This window comes from Scophthalmus maximus, chromosome 4 (genome assembly GCF_022379125.1).
Source record: "Scophthalmus maximus strain ysfricsl-2021 chromosome 4, ASM2237912v1, whole genome shotgun sequence".
Taxonomy (NCBI): domain Eukaryota; kingdom Metazoa; phylum Chordata; class Actinopteri; order Pleuronectiformes; family Scophthalmidae; genus Scophthalmus; species Scophthalmus maximus.
The window spans coordinates 4,338,273-4,364,169 of NC_061518.1; the positions used below are offsets into that span (position 1 = coordinate 4,338,273).

The 25,897-nt window shown below is 42.4% G+C and overlaps 1 protein-coding gene across 14 annotated transcripts in view; it reads right to left on the reverse strand.

The window, feature by feature from the left end:
- Positions 1-25,897, reverse strand: part of madd (MAP-kinase activating death domain) — a 51,035-nt gene that overhangs the window by 20,785 nt on the left and 4,353 nt on the right. For 7 of the 14 annotated variants that reach the window (XM_035629157.2, XM_035629155.2, XM_035629158.2 and 4 more), the window contains exons 2-15: positions 20,962-21,182; positions 18,567-19,208; positions 14,499-14,802; positions 13,269-13,400; positions 13,075-13,188; positions 12,837-12,917; positions 8,613-8,785; positions 8,285-8,520; positions 7,625-7,781; positions 7,404-7,507; positions 7,106-7,311; positions 6,158-6,411; positions 5,755-5,894; positions 5,476-5,577 (exon numbers count right to left, since the gene is read on the reverse strand). In XM_035629157.2, coding sequence (XP_035485050.2) covers positions 5,476-5,577; positions 5,755-5,894; positions 6,158-6,411; positions 7,106-7,311; positions 7,404-7,507; positions 7,625-7,781; positions 8,285-8,520; positions 8,613-8,785; positions 12,837-12,917; positions 13,075-13,188; positions 13,269-13,400; positions 14,499-14,802; positions 18,567-19,208; positions 20,962-21,020 — 2,704 coding nt within the window. In that variant the 5' untranslated portion in view covers positions 21,021-21,182. Of the gene's footprint in view, positions 1-5,475; positions 5,578-5,754; positions 5,895-6,157; positions 6,412-7,105; positions 7,312-7,403; positions 7,508-7,624; positions 7,782-8,284; positions 8,521-8,612; positions 8,786-9,637; positions 9,695-12,836; positions 12,918-13,074; positions 13,189-13,268; positions 13,401-14,498; positions 14,803-18,566; positions 19,209-20,961; positions 21,183-25,897 lie in introns of all 14 variants that reach the window. The other 7 variants (XM_035629151.2, XM_035629145.2, XM_035629150.2 and 4 more) reach the window with 2 other exon arrangements.

Below are 25,897 nucleotides of genomic sequence, written 5' to 3' on the forward strand. Positions count from 1 at the left end.
CTGGGAGCGAACCACTTGCCGGGGGTTGGGTCAATCATTTCATTCCATTATATTAGAATTTCCTCAGCCAAGGAGGTTCTGTTTTTTTCTGCTGTTTGTTTGTTTGTCTGCCTGTCAGTCAGCAGGATTGCTCATAAAACTACTGAAACCTATTTTCATGAGATTTTGTGGAGCGGTGGGACGTGACACAAGGAAGAAGTCATCACATTTTGAAGTGGATGCGGAAAAACTGGCAGATCCAGGATCATTTTCCATGGAGAGAAAGAGCGTTAGCCTTCGCCCCTCTTCAAGCATCCATCACTAAAGGAGGCCCAAAACATTCGTTCAATGCGGGAATGACCCATGGCTTTCCCGCATTGAATAGCTCCTAAGAGCTTCTTGTGAATGATTGGGTCCTCAGTCTTCAAGAGCTCTCATGAATGTTCATCGAGGTGCATGACAGTCGGGACTCCTTGGTCTTGTGAGGTAATTATCCTAGACGAGTACCAACCAGAGGGTAAGGGCTCATCTCTGACGAATCAAATGCTTCCTCTCCTCCGTTAATTCTGGCGCAGGTGTCCAACTCCAGAGCAGTCAGAACACCCACTGACTTGAATGTAAAAAAAAATTTCCACACCAAATTCAAAATGGCCGACTTCATGTTGAGCTGAGGTAATGGCTCCCAGATGCTCTTTAGTAAGTGCTGACATGGTACACGCGCCAAGCAAAATTCCTTCAGCTACATCCAAATAAAGAGTGTGAGCCTTGACTTTGTATTTCTTGTAGGGGGGAAGCTATTGACTTGGAGCACGGTGTATACTGTATGCAGAGGTTTCCGACTCGAGAGAAGCCAGAGGACCCTCAAACTTGAATCTTCCCAACACCATGTTTCACTGTTGGCTTGACTGTGGTGTAATTCTTTCTCCCGTTTGTCTGCAAACATAAAACCCTTCCGTTACTGCCATGGATCTCCGACTCTGATTCACCAGGAGTGTTTTGCAGTCATCCACTGTGAAACGCTGGTATTTCCTATCCCATCCTCAAGCGCTTGGCCTCGGTTTAGAAAAACGGCTCCTGGTCCTCTGAGACGACTAAAACACAGCCTTCTCCTTATTGAGAGACTTCAGTATCTGTGACAAACTCCCCCATTTCTGTCTGTCCGGGAACTAAACTTGGTGTATTGATCTTCTGATGATGTGGTCACTTTTAGTGCCTGCCTGTTTCGTGCCTCGCATACATCCGATCGAACTCTGAGCATCCAGAGTTCCATGCACTGGCCCCTTTTTAGGAACCTGAGAGATCCCGCCTGTCTATCATTTGACTCCAGTATTTAATGACACAGGACCGCACAATGCTGAGAGTCATATCTTACATTTCACATTTTTCCAAACTGCTATAAATAATCTCAAAAGACGTTTCACATTCCAGCAACTCAGAACAAAACAATATCCTCCGGATGTATCTTTTTCATTCTATCTAATGCTTTTTATTAAAAGCATAAATCATACATACATGCAACTGTGCACTACATGTTGTTTTAATCTGCATTAATCTTTGCACAATTCTATTAATAAAATCTAGGAAGAAAAAAAAGAGAAAAAAATTAAGACAGGACTGGAGGATGCAAAAAATATAGTTTTTGTAACTCTGTAGTCATTTTGAAGGTAGCTTGCGGTGCTGTTGAAGTGTTTCTGTGATTTTGCATTGCCTCACGATGGGGTCGACCAAATAACAGCTGTCAAACTGAGCATGAAGTTGAACCAACACCTCTCTGAATCTCTCATGGAGGAGGATTTATTAAAGGATTGTTGTATTAGACTAGGGCTGCAACTAACGATCTTCTTCATTATCGATAAATCGGTCGATTTTTTTGCTCAATTAATCGATTAGTTGTTTCGTCTATAAAATGTCCCAAAATTGTGAAAAATGTCGATTGTGTTGCCCAAAACCCCGAGAAGATATTCAGTTTCCTGTCATAGAGGAAAGAAGAAAGAAACCCGAAAAGGCTGGAAATCAGAGAATTTTGACTTTTTCTTTCATAAAAACTACTTGAACCAATTAATCAATTATCAAAATAGTTGGTGATTAATTTAGTAGTAGCTAATTAATCGATTAACTGTTGCAACTCTATATTAGACGGCATTATTTTTCAGTTGTGGGTATCTAATAAATGAGTTTGTGCCACATTATGTCTTTTCTTTAAAGTCTACTGGTTTTATCTAACTAAATAAATGTAATGCCGGGACAAGACATCCATCTATACCACCCATATCTTGCCTGGTGAAAGCCTGACTTTCAATGATGGAAAAAAAAAAGGATTTGCATAATGTTACTGCAGTCACTGCTCATTGTGCACGACACAATTAAAGCATGATTCGGGCCCAACCCCATTTGTGCTCTGTGGGAGCGTTGAGGACAAGAACACACAGGCAACACAATGGATGTGGGTAGATTAGCTTTGTCTATTCTATTCTTATCCTCCAAATCCAACATCCTCTTCTGTGTTTCCTTGTTCTACATTTGCTTCCCTGTGGCTACTTGTTGCATAATGTATTGTTTCACTTCTTGATTTCAGGTCAAATATATATTTTTTTTAACCATAAATCCTTTGAAATTCACCTGTGATGAGGTTTGTTAAATAAATAAAGCCAAACTTACTGCTATGACAAAAATAGTTAGTCTGAGGGAGGGAACAATCACTATGAACGGCAGCATGTTAAGACAAAAGCCGCAATGCTCCACTGGGTCTGTGATGACAAACACACGGTGACTGGAATGCGGACAGACAGACAAGAGGGGAGGGGGATGCTGGGAGATGTAGTTGACTGGGCTTGGAGAGGCATGCAGCTCACTCGACAAAAAGGGCAGAACCCACCTTCTCCGCTCCCCGGGCCGGCCTCAGTAATTATCTCCATTAGAGAATTTAGCCCAAATACTGCACACAAAACCCAGAATTAGTTCCCGCGAAAAAGGTGGACAGAGAGAGGGACACCGGCCCAGACACAACCAGTCTGAACACCGACCCGTAACAGACATGCACACTCAACATGGCGCCAAACAAGAGACAGAAAATAAAAAAGGGGCAGACAGAAAAGAGAAAAATACAATATGTACCGATAATGTATCAACCCTGAAAGTAGGGGTGGGCGGTATCTCGAATTTATTCGATGTTGTACATGAAAAGTATTAAATGAATCTATCTCGAACACCGCGACTACAAATTGAACGCACTTTACTCCGTTGCTTTGAGCTCTGTTTTTTTGTTGAGCTTTGAATAAATTGCCTGGCTTGAATACTGTTTCGTTAAATTGTCCCGATCGAAACCATTAATGAATATAATTAAGTTTTTAAGAATGTTTTTAATACAAACATAGGTTGCAGGGACTAATAAAATCGTCATACTGGTGTGATTGTCTGCATCAATGGGTTAAATTGTGCATTTATGAAGTGCTTTAGAGGAGAGTAAAAAAAAATAGTGATATATATCGTGTATCGGGATATATTTTTGTTATATCACGATACACGACATATATTGCAATATTTTTAATATTATTTATAGGCCATATCGCCCAGCCCTACCTGAGAGTGTTTAAAAAGATGTCTAATGCCATGTGTTTGGCAACACAATCAACATCAACAGTATCAAGTAGGAGCTGTGTATAACTCATACTTATATTTACAGTATATAATGCTGGGAAAGTCCAACTGAACGATGAAAATATACAGTAAACCTAGAACAATGACCTTATTTTTCTTTGTAGAATTTGAGCAAGATCACTGGGCAGAAATGTTATTTTTGAGGACAAAAACAGGAAAGATAATCATAATAAACTGTAAAATACTTCATTTTTAAAATGTTGATGATCTTCAAAGATTCATCTGTGTTTTTGTTAGAATAGTCGGTGATGTCAAAAGAGGGAAGGAAACACTCAACAATGGAAGCCGACAAACAAGCAAGCAAGCAAGGCAACACACACATGAGAGTCGGGAGGCAGGTGTTATATCTGTTTACACAATATATATATGTAACTACATTGAAGATGAAATCTTTCGAATGTAAATGTGTGTGTGTGCAACATAACGCATCAAGAAAACTCCCACCAATCACACAGAGAGGAATGAACAGCAAAGGAACACAGGGGAAGGCGTGGGTAGACGTGAATGTGACAGTGAAAAGTGTCTTCTATCTTAGTCCTAGGGCCGAATAACAAGATAGGAAACAGGTCACTCCAAGGATTAAAAGGGGCGTATGCCTAGTCAGGAGGGGCTGAAACAAACTACCACACCAGACATAACATACCCGGGCTGTCAGGGGCATCTGAACGACAAAGACAAAACACATCATAGTCAACAGGAACGGAACATTTATTTCTCTATGGCAGCTATTCCACACGGAGTGGAGCTATTGAGTAAGGTCGCCATGCTCCACCTGTTTTTTTCATTTTTCTCTCAGTTGAAGTAAAAAAAAATCCAGCCCAAACAGAATTCATATTTATGTCTTCGACTTAATAAATAATAATAACGGAAATATTAGCCATAAGGCACAATCTCAATCCCTGTAATTTGTCGTACTCGTAAAAGTTAAGACTTCGGAAGATGAATATGAACGGGTGGATTGATTTTGATTTGTTTCTGTTTCCATTCATGTGTAACTGATGCTAATCAGATACATGACATTTAAAAGTGAGACTTGCCTTGCCACATTTTTCTGCTTCCAATTACCCCTGGGCACATGTTTGTATAATTATTCATAATCTAAATACAGTCTACAGCACCAGATAATTACATGTGTTGCTCATCTCTGCAAATGAAAAAAAAATGATGCAAGAGAGGATCTGAAGTCTGTTTTTCGACTGGATTTTCCTGTTAAGACTCTTGAGAGAAAAACTTTAGTTTGATACATCCTCAATATTCTCCTTTTAAAATAGTGCCATATCCATTAGGCAATCCAGAGGGAAGAGAGTCAGGCTATAAATATATATATATATATATAAAAAAATAACTCTACAAACCTGCTTGTTCCATTTCCTCCTCAATATCAAAATTTAAGTATTCTTTTAGCGCAAAAGATTACACACGGAAAAAGAAAGGGCAGAGAAGGGCAGACAGTGAATAAATTAAGTTGTGTGCATAAGCTATGGTTTAACGTTTTTAATGCATAAGCAATGCTGGCCATTAATACATTTATGACTAGTGAAGAGTTTAATCACTAGATTTTATGACTGTAGTATTTGAGTGATTTGATCTACATTAGCGTGGAAAATTGGATAAAAAAACCATCTTAATAAACGGGAAACGTGATGTGATGAAATAAGTGATTGATTTTTATTGAAAAGTATCCTTTAACTTTCCCTACTGTCCCTGCACGTTCTTCACGAGACATTTTCTAATGATGTTCCTTGTCTCCTTTGAAACTGGAACAGACACTCAGGCGGCAGCAGAAACAACAACGTCACAAACAAATTGGAACCGATGTGAAAAACTGGTCACATTTACCTTTCAGGCTGGGGAAAGGCGTCGCCTTCTCCCTCGCTGCCTTGTTGGGGAGGGCGAGGTTGGACAGGCTGAAACTGGTGCCGTGGTTCTTGTACAGATTGCCTGTAATGGGAGTGAAAACCATATCATCATCGGACAAAAGGTTTGGTTGTTAAGTGTTTAGGAATGTGTGACCAGTTCTTCTGGTTTTGGTGCTTCGTTTCATCATCATCATCCACTTAAATTAGCCCACTTTTCCGGGTTTACAACGCGGACAAAGGAAATGGAAAACGTTCTTACTGGCAAAGGACATGAGTCCTCCGAAGCCATCGTTGCTGCTGTTGGAGATGGTGGAGTTGGGCGAGCTGTTGCGGGAGTCTCCCTCCCCATCGGACTCTCCTGGCAGCCTCAGGCTGCTGGGACGTAGCGGACGCTGTGCCCTGAAAGGAGCGACCAAAACACTTTACCGTGGGAAAGAAAGACACAACAACATACGTAGAAGTATGCACATAATATGGGAAACTCTCAAGCATTCACACCACATCATGACATCACACCACCAAAGATTCAGGACCACCATGAATGGAGTGAGTGAGTGACTTTCACATGCTGGGTCCGGACAGAGAGAACATTGCATGGTCGGTCAGAGCCCATTTGAATGATGATCAAACATTCATTCAAGCGATGAACAAGCTTAACACACTTGTTGCCATTGAGGTTCTGGTTGAATCGAGGGGTGTATGACTCCACTTGCTCCTCTGCATCAGGGTCATCCTCTGAGGGGAAGCCGTACTGAGGCTCAAAGTATGGGTTGTCGTACTCTTGCTTTTTGTTGGCCGTGTCCGCCAGGCCAGCGTCTGCCGGGGGCCTGAGGAACGGCTGACTGCCCAATACCGGGACAGGGTTCTGTAAAGCAGCACTCGCCGACGCTTCGATTTCAGGAGCTTCCCCCTGCTCCTGAAAAAAAAAAAGAGAACACGGATTAATGGGAACAGTGTAAATGCCTTCTCAAAAAGGACAATCAATATTTCCTTTATTTTTCATACATGTTAGATCCTTTCTGCATTGCTCATCAACCCGTATTTATTCTTCTGATGAAGATGAACAGCGCATGTTAAATTAATTAATCAATTAATCAATTAATCAAGACTTGTCCAAGCCAGTAGTCAAAATATAGCTGCTTTCAGACACACAATGACGTCCGGACATTCTCCTGAACTTTGCCAGAAGTGTTCTATGTGAGAACGCAAATGTCTGCACCGGACATCTTCCAGAACTTTTCCTGCCAGACCCCTACTAAAATTTTTGAGTGAGCCAATGTGAAAATACAACCTGAACATTTCTGGAAGAATCAGGGCGAGCAAGTGGGTACTCTTATTTATTCATTTCATTTCATGCCCTGAATGTGAAAGGTCTTTTGTCTTTTTAAAAAACTTTTTTACTGTCTGGCACTAAGAGCTCGCCAAAATCCGTTGTATGTTCTCATACGATGACAATAAAGGCTTCTATTATATTCTAACCAGGCGCCAACCCGCGCTTGAATGTTTTCCGGGGAACTTTGAAAATCGCTAATGAGCGATTGAGTTTTCTACAATTCCAAAACACAGTTTGAATTCGGGGTTTAAAATAAATTGTAAAAAGGGTCACGCACATTGTTGACTCCCTGGATGATCGTGCTTGGACTCGAGCTTGCGGTTGTGCTGGAGCTTGAGCGAAGGGGTTGTCCATCGGAGGGCTCGGCGGGTCCGTCCCCACTGGGCGGACCCTCCGAGCCAGGGCCTTCCCGGAACTCGTGGAAATCTTGAAACTCGACCTCGCTAGCATCTCCGAGTGCAGCATGGGTGGGAGGGTCCAAGCCTGAGACGACATCAAGGTTCAAATATATTACAAAAGGAAGAAAATGGCATGAATGTGGTCCATGTGAATCTTTTAATCAAATATCAGCTCACTCGGTGTGTCTCCCTGGATGTCCCCCTGGATCATCTCACTCACGAGGTCCCCGAGTGAGGAGTAGGATGAGCTGGAGTCGTCGTATGCCTCACTGTCACTACCGCTGCAACAAATGAAATTGTATTACCAAGAGCTTTCTGAATGTAACTACCATCAGAAAATTATTAAATAAACCAAGAACTACACGGATCAAATGACATTGTTATCGTTACGCCGTTACCTGTCTGTGGGATCAGATTCGTTGCCCTCATCCTCCAAGGGACCGGCCATGGCCTCGACCAGCTGGGAGCTTCCATCGTACACTCGGTAGACCACTGGCTGTAGCTGGTGGGCGTACCACTTGGGCTTATCTCCGATCAAGGAGGGGTCAAACACATCTGCGACAGAAGTGTCCAGAGCTTAACTATTATCCTTCACAAGTATATTGAACACTGTTGCTCATAGAGCAACAGTTTAAGCACAAAATGTTTTTTCCAAGTGGAAAAAAAGAAACCTCTCTTATAGGACATACACATTTTGGAACATGACAGCATATATATCAACAGCACTGAGGCCGTACACTGAAAAAGTATGTTCAGGTATAATATTGTTATAAATAAAATAAAGCAAAATGTGGATAACAAGATAAAAATAGGGGGGAAAAAATATGGCAACAAGGAAGATATACTCATTAATGCATGTCAAATTTAAATAAAGTAATTAGCATGGTACAATGCAATTGTGAATATGTACTGCATTTTTATAAAATAATATAAAAGCTCTTCAATAGAGAAATGAGAAGAAAAAACAAGTACTATTTAAATTCACGTGATAACATTTAATTAAATCAAATAGATATAATCCATTTAAAAAAATGACAATCATCTCAGGTGATTCTCACTGTTGTGTATCCTCTGAAATGCCAGGTTGGCGGGGTTGAGGGCCCACTCTCCGTAGAACTCCACCGCCTGCGTGTGCGAGAGTTTGTCCGCGAAGCACGAGCGCCGCGGCCGGGAAGCGAGGAAGGACGTCGTCTGGAAAGCCACCACGGGCCGGGGGAAGAGGCGCAAGGTGCGGGTGTGCATCTGGAACCCCTGGAGGACATTTGGGGAGTTGAAGAACCGCACCATGGCCACCCTGCAGGACAAAGATAGATCAGTCCAAAACTTGACTTCAGGGCTCGGACGAAAAAAACTTGGCAGTCAACGAAAGAGATATTCTGGGCTTGCCTGGTGGCTACATCCACCGAATCGACGTCATTGCCGTAAATTAGCGGGTTGAACTCCGTGGACGACGGCGACGCTTTATCCCGTCCAGGTGGCAGCAGGGGCATCTCCTGCCCTTCCTGGAACTTCTCCAGGTTCAGAATGGGCTGCGTGTTCATGCTCATACTGGCCAAGGCCTACGACAAGCGACAGTGACATTAGTCAGAAACAAAGCGGAGGCTCGACAACCCCCCCCCCCCAAAAAAACCCCAAACAGCGCTGCGTTGGACCACTCCCACATTTGGCATCAACATTTTGTTTTAAATATCTTTTTTTTTGTACATTAAATCTGACATTCTATAATTGTTTGGCCCCTTATTAATAGTAAAAAACAATTAGGGGACCAGTGCAAATGCAAGAATTGTGGGGTTAAATATGGAAAATCTAGTTTAAGGATTGCTGAAATGGATCAGAATAGTAATCCCATTAATGTGAAGTGAGTTAAAAGCTGAAATATCATCAACATTTTTACTGGTTTGCCCAATTTTCCTTGACTCCGAAGGATCGGTCGTGGTGCACATTGATGCCTGAAGTGGGTGTTGTCACTTTGGAGAGGAGGAGCACGGGGGAAGTAAGTCACTATGCATGGTTTGCCTCAAGAGGGGAAACTGCTGCAGACTCGGGAGTCGATGTTTAGAGCTTAGCATAATGGAACATTTAGTTGCTGGGTCTGGATGAATGTGTTAACTTTGTCAAAAGTGATCAGCTTCATCATATCTTGTTTTTCTTTTTTGGTTACAAGGACACTCGCTGATGCCAAGATAGATGCACGCACATTCAGTCATGCGCAAGCCAGAGCTAAGCAGTGTATCAAGAAGAGACTGGTCCCAAACATTCTGCCACGCTGTTAATGCGTTTTGGTTATTCAAGTCTTGAGAAGAGGAGACTAGTAGAAGTAGAGACAAGCAAAAACAGTGTGTGTGAGAGAGAGGAGAGGAAGAAATCCGTGCAGGGGCATTACACATTCCACAGGAGGAGAAATGAGTAACCTTATTTTCAGAGGAGAAGATCTGCTTTTGGGTGATCACGGTCAACCTAACCAGACACTAGGAGAGAGATGCGAGGAGAATCACATGAAGGGCCTGGGATGACAACTGTCGTGACCGACACTGGAACAGCACATGGCGGAGGAGAGACGCAACTGTGGCGCTTTCCCTTTCCTTTTTTTCTTTTGTCTCCTTTAAACAGTACTTCCCTCTTTGTTTCTGTTGCTTTTTACCTTATAACAAGAAAGTAACTCAAGTAGGTCTAACTTTATGACACAAAAAATATTTTTGGATTTGTTTGTTTGGTGAAAGAGGAATTGCTGCTTTATCATTCCCACTTTCGATTCACTGAAGAAAGGAGATAAGAAAAGGTAAATCTGCATTTGTTTTGAGAAGGTGATGGACAGCCAGTAAAGCAAGTCTGAGAGTGAAGAGACCGGGATTTTTGAGAAAAGTAAAACCAAGAGAAGAAAAAATATGGAGGAGAGACAGAAATGCTTTTTATGCCTAACATGAAAGACGATGGGGGAACACGGACAAAGCAGTAACGTGACCAAAAAAAACCCCAAGAAAAAACAGACTTCACCCAGAGAATCCAGCCACTGAGAGACACATGAAGGCCCATCCATGGTGACCAACTGGGACGAACCAGTGATTACGATGGAGTGGTGATGACAGACACAACACAGCAGATCTTTTCCGACGAGTAGATAAAATACTTGCACAATAAAAAATAAAAAGTACCTGTCGCAAAATAAAAGCCTTAATTGAAAACTCTTATTTCAGTTAAAGAATAAATAATGTGTCACTTCTTTGGACCACTTTACATTATTCATCCGTTTGTACGTGCAAGTATTTTCCGTGGCTCTCACACATCAGCGGCATTCTGCTTTGGCATGACAGTCTTCTGATAATCAGTTAAAAAAAACATCTTCTGTGACATTTTTCTTCCTATCACGGATGTTAATATTGTGAGCTCGTTTCCGGATAAACAACTGCTAAACTGAGGCTTCGCACACTCCTACACACCAGCCTCTCAGTCACACGTCCACACACAGGGAGAGAGCTGCTAGTCACACACACACACACACACACACACACACACACACACACACACACACACACACACACACACACACACACACACACACACACACACACACACACACACACACACACACACACACACACACACACACACACACACACACACACACACACACACACACACACACACACACATACACACACACACACACACACACACACACACACACACACACACACACACACACAGCTAATGAACCGGCTCTGATTCAGGGCAGTTGGACCAAAATGAAGGACACTCACAGGATTTCAACTTTTAAAAAAAGAAAAAGAAAACCTGAAGTAAAGTTTTTATGGAGCATATGAGAGAAGTTCTGTTTTGTTGTCTTTAATGAGACTCAGCTAAAAATAGCAACATAGCTTGTGAAGCTTTGCGTTTGGCAACATGAAAGAGTCCTCAGTGCTCATCTGCAAAATAATAACTCAAAAACTTAATTATGATGTTGGACATTGACGCCATTTCTGAGCCGCACTAATGTAACGAGAGATGTTTGAAACATTTACTCTTGTAGTCGTAGAAAACTAGTAAACTTAAACTGTCGAATTAATTTCTTTCCCAATTTGCAGAGGTTTCAGAATTACTGTGGCCTGGATGCATGGCGATCAACGAAATATTAACAGCCATGACTCGCGTTTCTCAGCCAATGAGCAAACTGAATGATCGTATGTCTCCATATTTGCCAAGAGGTGAAGTGACTTTGTACAAGAGGTTGTGTTGTTGGGGTTGGTCAGGATATGAAAAGGCGTTTCCATGAATCAGAACCAGATTCTGATGTTATGTTAAAGGGGACCAATTATGCTTTTTTGCCATTTTTTTATTCTGGGACTTCAGGAAAAGTCCTTGTTGGACTGAAACAGGCCATATTGGCTCAGGCCTCCTTGAAAGTCAGCTTTCTCCTGATTAGCCGAACATCTGGAAAGAAGCCGAGGGGGCAGCACAGCCTCCTCCTCGTGTGGAGCTTCTAAAAGCAAACTGTACCTAACAACAAAAACAAATTAACAGAACATAATAGATAACTGGACAACGGCAACTTCTCAAATCCATTTATACTGCACATGTTTGAAGCCTGAATCTGATCTGGAATAAGAGAGTGGACAACAAAAAACATTCCACAAAGAAGCAGAATGACTCTATGATAAATTTTATGCCTATAACCAGCATACCGTATGGCATAAGAGTAGATTTGGTCTTTCAAACACAATCTGTATTTTTTCTATACAGTCTATACATGCCGCTGTTGTACATGTTGGAAATGGGCCAAAACTAATGTTGCTACTAAAATGTTATTCTGCTGTCGCCAAACGACTGTATAGCAAACTTGCTTTTCACAGACGGAGGCCTACATTACATTAAATATCTTTAGTACTACTCCTTCAGAGTGTTATGAAAGAACAAGATATGGAGCGGATGAGTATGTAAAGAAATTCATAACAAGCGAACTTCAGCACAAAGTGGAATTAGAGTTGAGTTAAGTGTTGGAAACCCAGTGTGCAGAGCAGCCTGATGCCCGAGCTGTTGTCTCACTGTGATTACCTTTACCTCCTTATTTTGAAACTCAAGCCTATTTTAATATAGACACACAACAACTTGACAAAAACAATCTATGACATAAAACAAGGAAAAGCATAATAGGTCCCTTTAAATAATCAGGTTATGAGGGGTAATTTAGTCACAACAAGTATAACTAGAGGTGTTGCGTTGGGTAGCGGGGTCCTAGCATCTACGTTTACCTCCAAGAGCTAGAGCATGCAAAGAAAACAGGACAAAAAAAGGAAAAGAAGACAACATTCGTTTGTGTTAGAGCACTGCAAAACCCTTTTCAAAATGCTGCCACGCTCATGTACAATACATACAACTGTGTGTGTTGAAGAAGGAAACCCCTCCCTACTCTTCACACTGCTGCTGAAAAGAGAAGTTTTATATATTTCTATGAAAGAGTTCAATCACAATAATGTCACAGGAACAAACATCAAGCGTCGGATCCACAGGAGCACCAGACATATTCTGTGCAAAGATTAGCTAATATGTAGTCGTCCCGATGGCTGCCACAAAGTAGAAGAATCAGCGAGGGGATCACTGACCAAAATGCAGTACCTGTTTCAGATGTTTCTTAAGCTCGAGTGCTTCGGGCTCTGGAAGAGGTGGCAGCAGCTCTGCATTGGTGGGTGCAATAACCTGCGAGCAAATGAAACAAGCCCCTCTTAAATTTGATTTCAAAACGTCCCTGCAGGAGGAGGTCTAATTAGACATGATCCGTCAACTTTCCCTGGACATATTACAGAAAAGTGATTTTTTTTTTAAAAAACAGACAAGGAGGTGTTGATGTGCCGACCTTGCTGCTGTCGAGGTCCACGAGCCACAAGTCGTCGGGTATTTTGAAATCGGACTTGTAGAGAAAGAAACTCGCCGGTACGCCGATGATGTAGGGAGTGGGGGCGAGAAGGAGCTGCGGAGAGGGGGAGGGAACACACCATTCAGCTACAACCACAGACAGCAAAGAGTTAAACAATTAATTTGATCCTTTACCTGTTCAGCTGAGGCCATGCATGTCGGCAGCAGAGGGATGACGGGGAACATGTACTCCAGAGGGTAGATCATGGCCACGAAGGCCATGACGCTCATAGACAAAGCGTTGTAGTCTCTGGATTGCAGAATGACCTGGGGCAAATTTAAAAACATACATTTGGTTTGGAAGACAAAGCTCACAAAGTTGGATTTTCCTATGTTTTTAGGAAGTGTTCACACTGGCACCCAGTTGACTTCTTTCTTCAGGTGCTTTATGACACAATTATTTGTCTGACGATTTTTTTCTATATCTCTTTTTTTTTTCCCCCTGCAAACCCATTTTGCCCTCGGATTCATAGCGGCAATATCATGACCTGAGCTTTAACTGGAAAAATAATTTGGCGGTACAAAGTGCTCGAGAGGAAGTGAAGCTTTCAGGCAGCACTTAGTTCAGCACGACTGATTTTAATGATGCATTCAATAAAAAATAAAAGAGGATGAATACAAGATGGCAGAGTTTCATACAGCGGGAGAAATTATTGGTGGTGGGGGGGGGGGGGGGGGGGCTGCTGCTAAATGCACTAAAACCAAACAGTGACTGTAAATGGACTCCTTTCTGGTGGACGTTTAATTTATGATATTTCACAGATAACTGACTAAAAAATGTTTTGGATGGAAGGAGGGATATTCATGTAGGAAGGTGGCACAGATAAATGTTATACTCGAGAAACACCTGAGAGCCAGAAAGGCAGAAAAAAAAATGTCCAGCATTTGTCCAACGCCAAGGGTCTTTACAGCAGTGAGACTCAGGTGAAGGTTTGGATTGGGATTGTTGTATAAGAGCCTTTGTATCAGTGTCAGTGTAAACCAAGAGCAACAACTGAACTCTACACCGGCTCCAGCTGAACAAGTGTTCACATTACATCCCTGCTAAAGCTTCGCGTGCTAAAGATGGGAGAGACAGAGATGTAGAGTCATTCAGTATACGTATTTTTACCCATCATCCCTTGTCCAAATGGGCTTCTGTGAGCCCACATCTAACAAACGTCTGATAAAGGACACTCTAAGTAGGTCTATATAAATATACACACAAATATAGCCTCGCTTGTCCTTTCCCCTTGAAGGAGTCCGGTTTTAAAATCCCCAAAGTGATTTGGTTGCAGTTTGAAGCCGAACCACGCGTCTCGTGTTCCTCCTCTGCGGACGTCGGTACGGAAAAACAAAGAGGAAGAGACGTGTCCCCCTCCTTACCTTGTGCTCGAGCAGTATACAGCTGAGAACCTGAAGACAGGCGTCCACGCCCAGCAGCTCCAGGGGCAGGTGCAGGGGGAAGTCGACCATGGAGAAGCGGGAGTTGTCGGGCAGGGCGAAGGTGAGAGGCCGCTTGAGCTCGTGGGGCAACACCTCCACGTCCACGCGCCTCTGACCGGCCACTGGTACTGGTGAGCGCAGCAACCGGTACACCCAGGATTCGATCTCCCGCAGGTCGGCCAGCAGCTGGCTGCCTTTCTCCTCCACCGACAGCGCACCAGTGAAAACTCGCCACATGGTGTCCCTGGGGAGGAAAGCAAAATCAAGCGTGGGCCTTTACATTCTTTTCAGCTTGAGCTTATCTGTTTTTAATCAATTCTTAATCAATTAAATGTCTAAGAAGAGACAAGTTTGCCCCAAACAAGTTTCCTAAGCACAATGTGATGTCGCCACATGTGATGCCTGTTTAACCAACAGTCCACCACTAAAAAGATATTATGGTTTCAATAATATGAAAGTAAGAAAATAAATGCTGAAATTAGTAAAAGAAAATACTTTAGAGGGTCAGGTGATTCAGCACCTGTGATACTTGAGGTTTTGCTCCGATAACACTGGGTCCTATCATCTGATAACTACTGAAGCTCACAAAGACAACAGGAAAAGCAAACATTTGCTTTTGTCAGTGGACAAAAGCTCTGTCTACAATCAAGTGATGTCACCGGGACGTCCCCCATTGGTGTGTGCGAACTGACGTTTTAAAAGCCAAACACATACAGCAGAACACCTGCAACCATGCACCGATTGGACGGTACCAGCTGTCAATCATGCTGTATCCACACTCCATTTCATACCGTGCTTTATGGTCTATTTTCCTCTTAATGAGACAACAACTTTAAAAACTGAACATCAAGTTGTATTGAAAAACACTTGAAACTAGAGACTGAACCATAAACTCCTCAGGAAGATGTTTACCGACGTCATAAATCAAGTGACAAGAAGAGTCATTTCCTCATAGACTTCTGTAGAAATTGACTTAATTTTTCAACCATTTGAGTCGCCCTCTGGTGATAATTCCAGAGAAAACGGGCTTCAGGCTTCATTTTCCACACCCAGTGACTACGTCAACCGTCTACAATACATGAGAAATCAAATCGTCAACCAGCATCTCTACATGTCTAGTTCTGTGACCTGCAGTTGAAAACCAAAAACCAATTAAATTTACAGTGATTAAAAAATGTGAAAAGACAATAATCTGAGGAGCTGTATTCAGTCAAATTGCGGCATTTGGACGTGATAAAGTTTAAGACCTTGATAAATCATTTAGACTGAGCATCAACATACTGATCCACTGTTCAACCCTGTGAAAGAAATGTAAAATGCAATTACATATCAATGTAAAAGTCAAACGCTAAAACGTCATGTGTCAAGGTGAAAATTACAGGAACAGTTATGAGAAACTGTAGAAATAAGAAACACTGCAAATTCTGTATCAACATGATTACATACTGGCTGATGATTACATAGACCATATAATACACAAATGCGGCTAGCTGACATGTAACACATGCTAAGCTCTACTAATAAATACATTATTTGAGGGTTAAAAAACAGAATAATTTAGCTCGCAGCCTGAACCAACGCCCGGTGAAATCGCTCACACAATGAGCAAATGAGAAACACAGGGGATGCTCATAAGCAATCGGGAAATTGCTAAATATTGATGTGTAAACCCTCCACTCCATTCACACGTGGTGTCGTTAAAAACCCCTTTTGCTGAAGTGTTTGCTCATTGTACGTGTGGCAAACTGGGAGACAAATGATTAGGCCCTGGAGTCCTCCCACCGACTGCAGCTGCTACCCAAAGGCAGCCAGAGACCTCAATCTGTCAGAGCCACCGTAGCACAGATCGCTGGCAGCAATTCTTGTGCGATGGCTCGCCCTCCTTCTCTGTCCATCGTCGACACACCACATTTCAAACCAACCATGTCAGGATTCTCGGCTCTGCTCAGCCTTTGGCTCTAAATGGCTTATTCCAAGGTTGTCGGGACAAATGAGAAACGTGGACCCACTGCAGCACTTCACCAGAGACAAATAATGTCAAAGTATGAGTGCTGTGCATCATCCCTTGTAGCGATGAGGGGCTGAGAGAGCTGCACTGGTTCTACGCATATAAATGCAGCAGGACTGTGGAGAGAACGTGTGCCTGGCCCGCGATGGGTGGGAAAAACAACAATCACGCTGGGCCTTAGCCAGTGTTAAGTGACAGCCTGATTATCACTCTGTCACTCCAAGAATTGCAATCTATTGAGTCGCCCATGGCAACAAAATAACCCAAAGAGCCCTGCAAACGGTGCCTCATCACAACACAATGTCGCAACCAAACACGGTGTGTAGCTGTGCGTGGGTTTTTTCTGCAGCTTCAATAAAAACGTTAACAATCTTACGGTGTGGTTAAAGCTACAGTGTGTAATATAACAACTTATTCACAGAAAGTGAATATATTGCCCATAACTGTGTTCATATATGTGTACCCTCACCTGCAACAAAGAACCAATGTTTTTTCATCAACTTTGAATTAATTAAATTTAGTTACATGAGGTGGACCCGACCTCCGTGTGAGTCGCCATGTTTGCTACGTCCCGTTGACTACGGTTGTTGCACAAAACGGTCCAGAATACATCGCATTTGCGTTGAATTTTTAGAGCTGCCGGAAACTGGAAGAAGAATCAGCGGCGCGTCACCATAAAGTGTCCCCTGTTGGGTTCTCAGTTGGTTGCGGTTTGTATCTTTACCACCAGATGCCAGCAGAAAATTACAAAAATTGTACACTGGGGCTTTAATGAAGAAAAATCTCTTAACAACATCATCCGCTCTTTGCTTCATGTCTAAAAAGCGAATTACCATCATAGATGCCATTTCTTTATAGTGTTGTATATACAGAGGGTATACCATGCAGCTCCTTTTGTGTTTTATCATTATGTAACGTCACGATTTTTATAGAACCCAAGTGTGAACAAACTTTCCCATACACAGTCATAACATTTGACATTTGAAAAATAAAAAACTGCCTGAGGCTGAACACATTAGACCAGATGAAATAATATTTGCTGTTAACACAAATCCGTCAAAACAAGCGTGATATGAAACACACTGTGAACACTTTGGGTTGCCATTATTTATCATCAAGGTGGAGTGATAAGCGTTCTGTGAAAACATGACACAAGCTGCAGACGGCCTGTAGAGACGCATGGTGCCACAGACAAAAGCCCCTGTATTAAATTCTGAAAACACGAAAACATGCACATAACCGGTGGACAAACGAGAGAAGGAAGAAAAAACGCATGCAACAGCAGCAGCATAAATGCTTAGAGATCACATTTTGTAAACTTTTCTAGCCTTGAAATATTTTAAGCAACTGTATCTGTGTTTGTGATTAATAAAGAACAATAAAGAATTAATAGAGAACAGAGATGATGAAGATAGGCTATGAAGTATGAGCTGTATTTACCTAATTTTTTTATCTTTTTTTTAAACTGCAATTCTTTCATTTCTAAGAATTTACAGATCAGCATATACATGATTTATTATCGTTTATCATTGTAGACCATCATTGTTTATTAGTGGCATTCAAACAAGGAAGGAATAATATATTAATATATATAATAATATTGTACTGACCAAAAGGCTTAAAGGCTTAAAGGATTCATCCTTGGTGGAATGCAAAATGAATGGCAATCAACCTGTTACATTATGAGATCTTGTGATCAAAGTAATCATTTGTTCTGTGGGTGGCACGACAAATTAAAGGTTGCATACTGTCAAAAACAATAGGCTTTCATCATCTGCCACAGCATGAATGTGCACTCTTAATAGAAATTAACCATTACATGTTTGTTTTGACTGTGCTCCTGGGAATGGTGATATATCATCCATGTGCTGGGAGCTTTAAAAAACTAAAGATATGTTTTAATGTCCACCAATGTGAACCTTAAGGGGGGAGAAAAGAAACAACCACACTAACTTAAAGTCAGGCAACACAAAACTTTTAGATGCAATCTGAAGCCTCACCTCTGGGTGGCGCGAGGGAGCCCGGCCCGCTGTGTGAGCCTCTGACTGCAGCAGTCCACCAGCCTCTTCAGAATATACAAGCATTCCCTGAAGGTGGAGAAGAACGGGTAGTGGCTGATTATGCACAGCGAGGTCAGCGTGCTGTTGCGGTTCCTGGCTGCCATCTTGGCGGCGCTTCGCCTGTGCTGTGGGGATTTGCCGGCATTCAGCTCGGCGCCCGACTTTCCGCTCTCGTCTCCGGAGGCGGCCGGAGCTGTGGACTCGGCGTTGTTGGGTCGCGGTAGCACGGAGGTCGGGCCTCCGCCGCTGCCATCGGACCCCTCGCTCGCGGTCTCAGCTGCCTGCGCCGCCGCGTCTGTGTGACCGCCCTTGTCCCCGCGAGTGCGGTGATGTCCTCGCTGAAACGAGCGGTAGAAGTTGATGCAGATTCCATAGCGGGTGATCCCCGAGTCCTTGTCGGTCAGCGTGAAAACGAACGAGGAGTCGTCGCGAAGGCTGACCCTGCGCTGGCGTATGCTCAGGCAGCCCTCAGGTTGGCAGAAGAACACCACATCGGGCGGGAGTGGAAAGTCGTGGTGGTCCTCCAGCGGGTAGCGCCGGAGGAGCTGAGGCGTCTGGGCCACACTGTCACTACTCGGTTGCCTGGAGGGGAGATGGACACACAGTTGATAAATATAAGGAGAAACATGAGATATGATTGGAGAAACAGGACGACTACACCCCCAACCAAAGAGCAAAAAAAGGTCATTGAATGGTTTTAGCATTAAAATGATGTTAATCACGTGTTTCAGTGCTTTACCCATCACTACCTCTATATATAACAGATTTTTTTATAACTAATTTCTGATGTAATCTGTTTTCCCTCAAGTATAACCACAGTTTTTAATTGAATTTGAAGTGGTGATCAACTCATGCGATAAGCGTTTCATAAAAAAAGAGGAATCAAAGCCAGACATTAGTCCATGGGTTACAAAAGCATTTTTTTTTTTTACTAAAAATCCAAGAACCGATTTAGATTTCCAAAAATCTGTCCAGGAAATGAACACAAGAATGCAAATCCATTTGATTCCCTTGATGTTCCGGCAGGGATACTCTGTGGCTAGCTCCAAAAACAGTGTCACCCTGGACAGCTCACTAATTTCAGTGTATTTATATGAATCATAATTTTCCCCCTGAGGCTACTCTGCTTCAAACAATGTGCTACTATGCTACATCTATTACAAAACCCTGAGAGAGGGGTGGGGAACCACGATATACTGAGACAATTCATAAATACAAAAAAAACCCACTCTAGAAATACTTAAAAAATCCGCATGACCAGGGCTCGAGACTAACGGTGTCCCAGGAACAAAAGGAGACGTGATCCGGATGAACCGAGAATTTCTCCAGGACGCCTTTGGGGCGAAAAGGCATGTTTCATATCATTTTTTTATTGATGGCTTTTACTGCCTAGCAAAATGGCAAACTGACAGGGTGGCGCTGACTAGTGATGGCAGCAGATTGCATCTTCGCACGCTGTTACTAAAGTTAGTATCACTCAGAGTGAGACCTGACATGTTCTGTCAAAACACCAGTCCATCTAACTGACAAAGAGCATTTTGATATGGGGATGTTGAAGGGTGACATATTATGCAAAAATTACTTTTTCAGTGTTTGTGCACATAAATGTGTGTATCTGTGGAGCCTGCCCGCAAATGTGAGAAAAGACCGCCCTGTCTGTCTTTTTGAGAGACCCTACAGCCTGGCTGTGAACAGCTGGTTCAGCTTTCTCTCCCACTGTGATGTCACAGTTGGAATCTATTGGGGTAATCTGCAATCTGAAAATATCCACTTCCCTGGTGAAGGGGTCGTGACATTTCCTACATATTTTGAAATCGGTTGACCAAATCAAAACAGACCAAGCCAGCTGGCCAATCAGAGCAGACTGAGGGTTTATCGGGAGGCGGGGCTAAAAGAAATCCATGCGCTTTAGACGGAGGGTGAAAAGAGAGGAGCTGCAGGAACGGGCAGTATGAAGACACTGATGCCTTTTTCTGTACATTAGAGCATGTAAGCTTTTTCAAGTGGTAACACAAATTAAAAGTATGAACCTGAATATGAGCATAATATGTCACCTTTGAAAGTGTTTTTTCGAAGAGCTCCAGGGCGGTTGTAAAGTTAGGCTGGAGCCCTGCGTGAGTGCAAATTATTCTTCTGGGACAATAGGAAATAACGTAGAATGGTTTAACATGTCCTTGAGGGCGTAAGATGTCAAAATGCCTCTTCAGGAAATATGAACCAGACTATACCTCTGTCTCCATGAATTGGCAGACATTTCCACATCACTAAACTTTCAGTTTTTAAAGCAGGAAGAGACAACTATTCCTTTGAACCAAAACCAGCTTAAGTTTCTTACCTTGCTCCAACCACTACTAAGTAGTCGAGAAGGCGAGGGCACATTTTCTTTTTCTCCATCTTGGATTGACTCTGTCCCGTACGTCACGGCATCCAGGATTTTAGGTGCCCCCTTGAGTCAGTGGCGTCTTTCCATCACCACTGGGAAAGTTGCAGAATAAAGTTGAAAACCGGCAACTTACTCATCATTGTGTTGGTCCAAGAAAAACGACTTGATCGGACCTGTAACAGAGAGAAGAAGAAAAAAACATTGCTTCTGTGAAAAAACAATAAAGAGGCAATAAAAGACATGTGGTCCATTACCACTGCACATTATTTAACAGCCACCAGCCACATCCATAGCCGTTAAAATTGGATTAACGATGGTATCTTTTTTTTTTTTTTTATGTCACGGATTATGAGACCGTTAAGAAATTTCTTCTCAAGTTTGCAGTAGTCTCCGTTTTCCCTCTGCCTTTCTCACCTTCTACTTCTTGTCAGAACTTTTCTACCTTTCATAAAGAAACGAGAGTCATGAAACCTGAAAAAAATTCAAACAAGTATATAATAACCTATTACGGACACCGTCTTATGTCACAAACCGCCAATGACAGATCGGCAGAGAGAGAAAAAAATGAAGCTGAATTTTGTGAGAGCCCATAATTCGTGGAATAAACGTGACTCGGAGGGGGAAAGAAAGTCCTCGGACATGATGAGATAATGTTGTCTTGTTATCAAACACCACTGTAGCACTTCTGGAAATGTCCCTGCAATGTCATATCTACATTGTACATTGAAGGACATGAAAAACATTAACGATGATGACGTTATGTAGACCTTCAAGCACTCTAATTTGTCCTCGTCGGCTATACCGCACAGGGCACATTGCAGACAATAGGTCTGAACCATGGTTAATGTCTTTGTTACATTGTCTACATTTGATCTGGTTAGTTTTGTTTCACACTGCATACGTACATCCCTGTCGCCATCACCTACGTTCGCTGAGGCCAGCTATACTTGACATTTGATTGGTTTGTAAAAAAGAGATGTGTGCGACATCTCTGCATGTTGTCAATCAGTATTACTACGAACATCGACTTCTTGACATTCGCACTTTTGGTTACTAGTTTGAATGCGTCATATAATATAATCAGGGGAGACAACTGCAAGCAACCCTGCGAAAATAGCAATTTTATATTTCATATCTCCCCCCCCCCTCATGTGGTACCTCGTATCATTTTTGCTTCACTGTTGCGTCTCAACTTCATGGAATTGGTCAGAAAATTCGAAATATATGAAAAAACGCTCAAGACTACGCTCAAAAGTCAGAAGGAGGACCGGACCAAACAAGCTCGGTGTGAAAGCACACTAACACAAAGCGGGTGGAGGCGAGGAGCACAACAGATCAGTGTCTCCAGTGTACAACATTTTATCCCAGATATTAAAAGGGATAACAAAGGCGTACCGCTCGACACAAAGTGGACTCTGTAATGTATGGTGCTTTCTCATGAAACTTGCTGCAAGTGTTTCAACGCTCTGTTATTGCCATTGTGTCAGCTGGTTGTTTTTGTGGAAGGATAAAGATTTTTCATTAGAGCCTCCCTGATGTAATAAGCTGCTTAGGGGCCTTAGCGGAAACAAGCGACAACCCCTCTCTGCTTGTACTGTGGATTTTTACAGGCCTGCGACTGACAGGTGGCTGTAGCACAAGCACTCTGCTGTCGACCATCCGACACCACGGAGCGACTTTCAGCTCCAGTCCAGCATCTTCTCAGTCAAGATGCCACAAGATACAAGTTTTTTTTCAATGGCAATATTAAGTGCATGAGTAAATTTTTTAATCAATTGTTTTTTTGTGTCCTGCACCTTCCGTTACCCAGACTGTATGGGGCTTACAAGACGCTTGACAGAAACCTTGACGGCTACATGACGAAACATAATGTACCCTTCCACAAATTAAAACACGAGAACTCAGAGCTCGCAGACCTCCACCATGAGCTCCCACCAATCTCCCACCTATATGCTGCTTCACCCAAACCCCTAATTCACAATGGTGAACAATCCTTCAAAGAATTCTTGAATCCAGAAACAGATCTGGATTAGGGCTGCAACTAACTGTTATTTTCATAATCGATTAATCTGTCGATTATTTTCTCGATTAATCGATTAGTTGTTTGGTCCATAAAATGTTGAAAAATGTGTTTCCCAAAACTCCAAGATGAAATCTTGTTTGGTCCACACACCAAAGATATTTAGTGCACTGTCACGGAGGAGCAAAGAAACCAGAAAATATTCACATTTAAGAAGCTGAAATCAGAGCTAATGATACAATTATTATATTAATTCCATCCATCGCCGCTGCCGAGACAAGTCTCATCATTAAAAGAAAAGCCAAGTTAGCCAACTAAACATTTTAGCATCCGACAACGCAAACAAATGGCCATTCTTCTACTGGATCATGTCAAACAAATATTCCCTTAAGTCAGTCAAAGTACAGTACAAAATGAAAATTCATCCCCAACAACCCCCGAGATCAGAAACAACACTCAAACGTTGCTCAGCAGGAATGCGGGATGCCTTTATATCTGCCTACGTCAATTGCCAGTGGCAAAGTACCAGTTCTGAACTGAGCACACAGAGACCTCTGTATTCTCTGGAAATCTAATTTCAAATATGGTTCTGCGTAACAGCCATATATAATCCGAGTGTAATTTCCAAGCTTTGAAATCTTACAAATTTCCTCAGTCCGTTATTCTTTGTTTGCGTGTATTTATATAACCCCGCAAGTTATTCGTACAAATAAAAATCAGATCAACAATGGAAAGTATTTGTCGTGAGCGAGGGTCATTGTGAGCACGATTCCAGTTCAAGATCTTTTTGGTTAGTCTTTCCTTGTGGCAAGTGACCGGAGTGATTCCCTGACCGCCCCAGTTCACCTCTCTGCTTCCACGTCGCCTCAAATAGCTCACTTAGCAGTAACTTTATTCAGGCCAAGAACGGCCATTCAGGCCATCAGCATCTCATGATTCGATTCTGGATAGCAGTACCGTCAGGGGAATCCTCCAAACGCCACACTCCTGCATCACATGGTGTAATTGATACTACCATTGAGTTATGTGAAGATTATAAAGAACTAAGGTCAGGTCACGATTTCATTTTATTCATCACTGACCCTTTTGCTCTTCCAGTGGAATCTACCAAAGCTTTAGTTCCCTCTGTAAAACAAAGATGTTTGGGGGCGTTTTGACACCTGAAATTCCGGAACCAAGATCCGAACCAATGCTCCTGTTTTTCTTACATTGTTTACATTTGACCCAGTTAGTTCTGCTTTGACAGTGCAATTTTTCGAGCGCACCAAGCGAACTGTACATGACGTACCTACGTCCTGTTGTTATCACCTACGTAGGTTGCGTTTCCCTGTACTTGACTTTGATTGGTCTGTAGACAGGCGTGCGTTGGACGTCAGTGTGTTGTCAAATCGGCGGGTAGCCTTTTCCATATCCTCTCTGAGAAAATAAGTTATAGATATTATTATAGATTTCATTTTTATGCATTTTTTCAAGTTGACTTGGCCGTCGGACCAAATTGCAAGATCTCCTCCTTATTTCAGTCAAAAGCTTTCTTGAAATCAACAAAACAACCACATGTATTTTCCCCTCTTGGAGTTTTAGGTGATTTCTTGTAAAGGTGATGAGGGTGCATTTGCAACAGAATATTAAAATGATCAAACACACCAGGAGGTGTGGATTATGATGCGCTCAACTCAAAATAAATAAAATACTTGCAGACACTATTATTTGCACACTCCCAGACAAATGATATATTATGATATGTTACTGACATACACCTGCTTCATTCAAGCCTCGTAGTCAACTGCTGTTGATACGATTGTATTTCACATCATCAGTGATACAACCGGAATTAAAAGAGAAAAACAACAGATTTCACTCAGCATGATTGTTAAACTTCGCCGACCTAAACAAGACTGCTAACTCCTGATTGTTTAGACTGCTGAAAACCAAACACATGCACATTTTAAGATCATATTGGGTTTCATACATTCTATTTATATTTTGTTATCCACATGATATTATCTGTCACAGTGACGCAGGATGGATAATACGGGGAAATAAACCCAAGGTGTTAAAAAAAACGATCCGTCAAGCTTGCATAAGAAACTGTGATGGGTGCTTGGTGAAAAAGACAATCGGCATTGAACTACTTTGCCCAGAGTGTTGTGCGACGGCGAGCAGCCTTTCGCAAATGCCACATGAGGCTGAACTTCACCAACTCCGCCCTGAAACACAAACACAGTTTTCACTGTCTCTTAAGGTCTGTAGTCGCTGCATGATCAGTCATATGGACACTAGTTCTTACTAGAGCGATATATCGGACATATATGGGTATCAGCGCTTATGTTTACCGATAGTAAATCTTATATTGTTCAGAAGAAACAATGCAGATTTACAGTTATTTATGATTAGGTTTATGGCTTAAAAAAAAGATGTCTGTCACCCCCCAAAAAACTGCTCAAAAACGAATAGCTCAATTAAATGATATCAGCAGAAATATAGATTGCAATTCCTTTCGCTAAAACAATAATTTGGCCATACCAACATTAAAACCATAATGTGACTGCATGTGAAATGCACAAAAGAAAAATATGTTGACGTGTGAATTTCATGCTTCAGACGTGACTTCATCGGACAGAATCCAACCACAGGCACAAAGATAACAAACAATAGAGAAAAATGACAAACTGGCTGCGTTGAAGTCATGAGAGCGACACCGCACGTCCTGACACTGCCATTGACCCCCAGCAGCCACAGCGCAGCCAGAGTGTGACCATGCGTGTGACGCCGCTGAGCGCGGACGACACCGGGGCATTCAGGGGTGACTTTGTCGCAGACGCATTCAGATGCAATACGGGTCTAATGGTGTCTAATGCCTCCACTTTC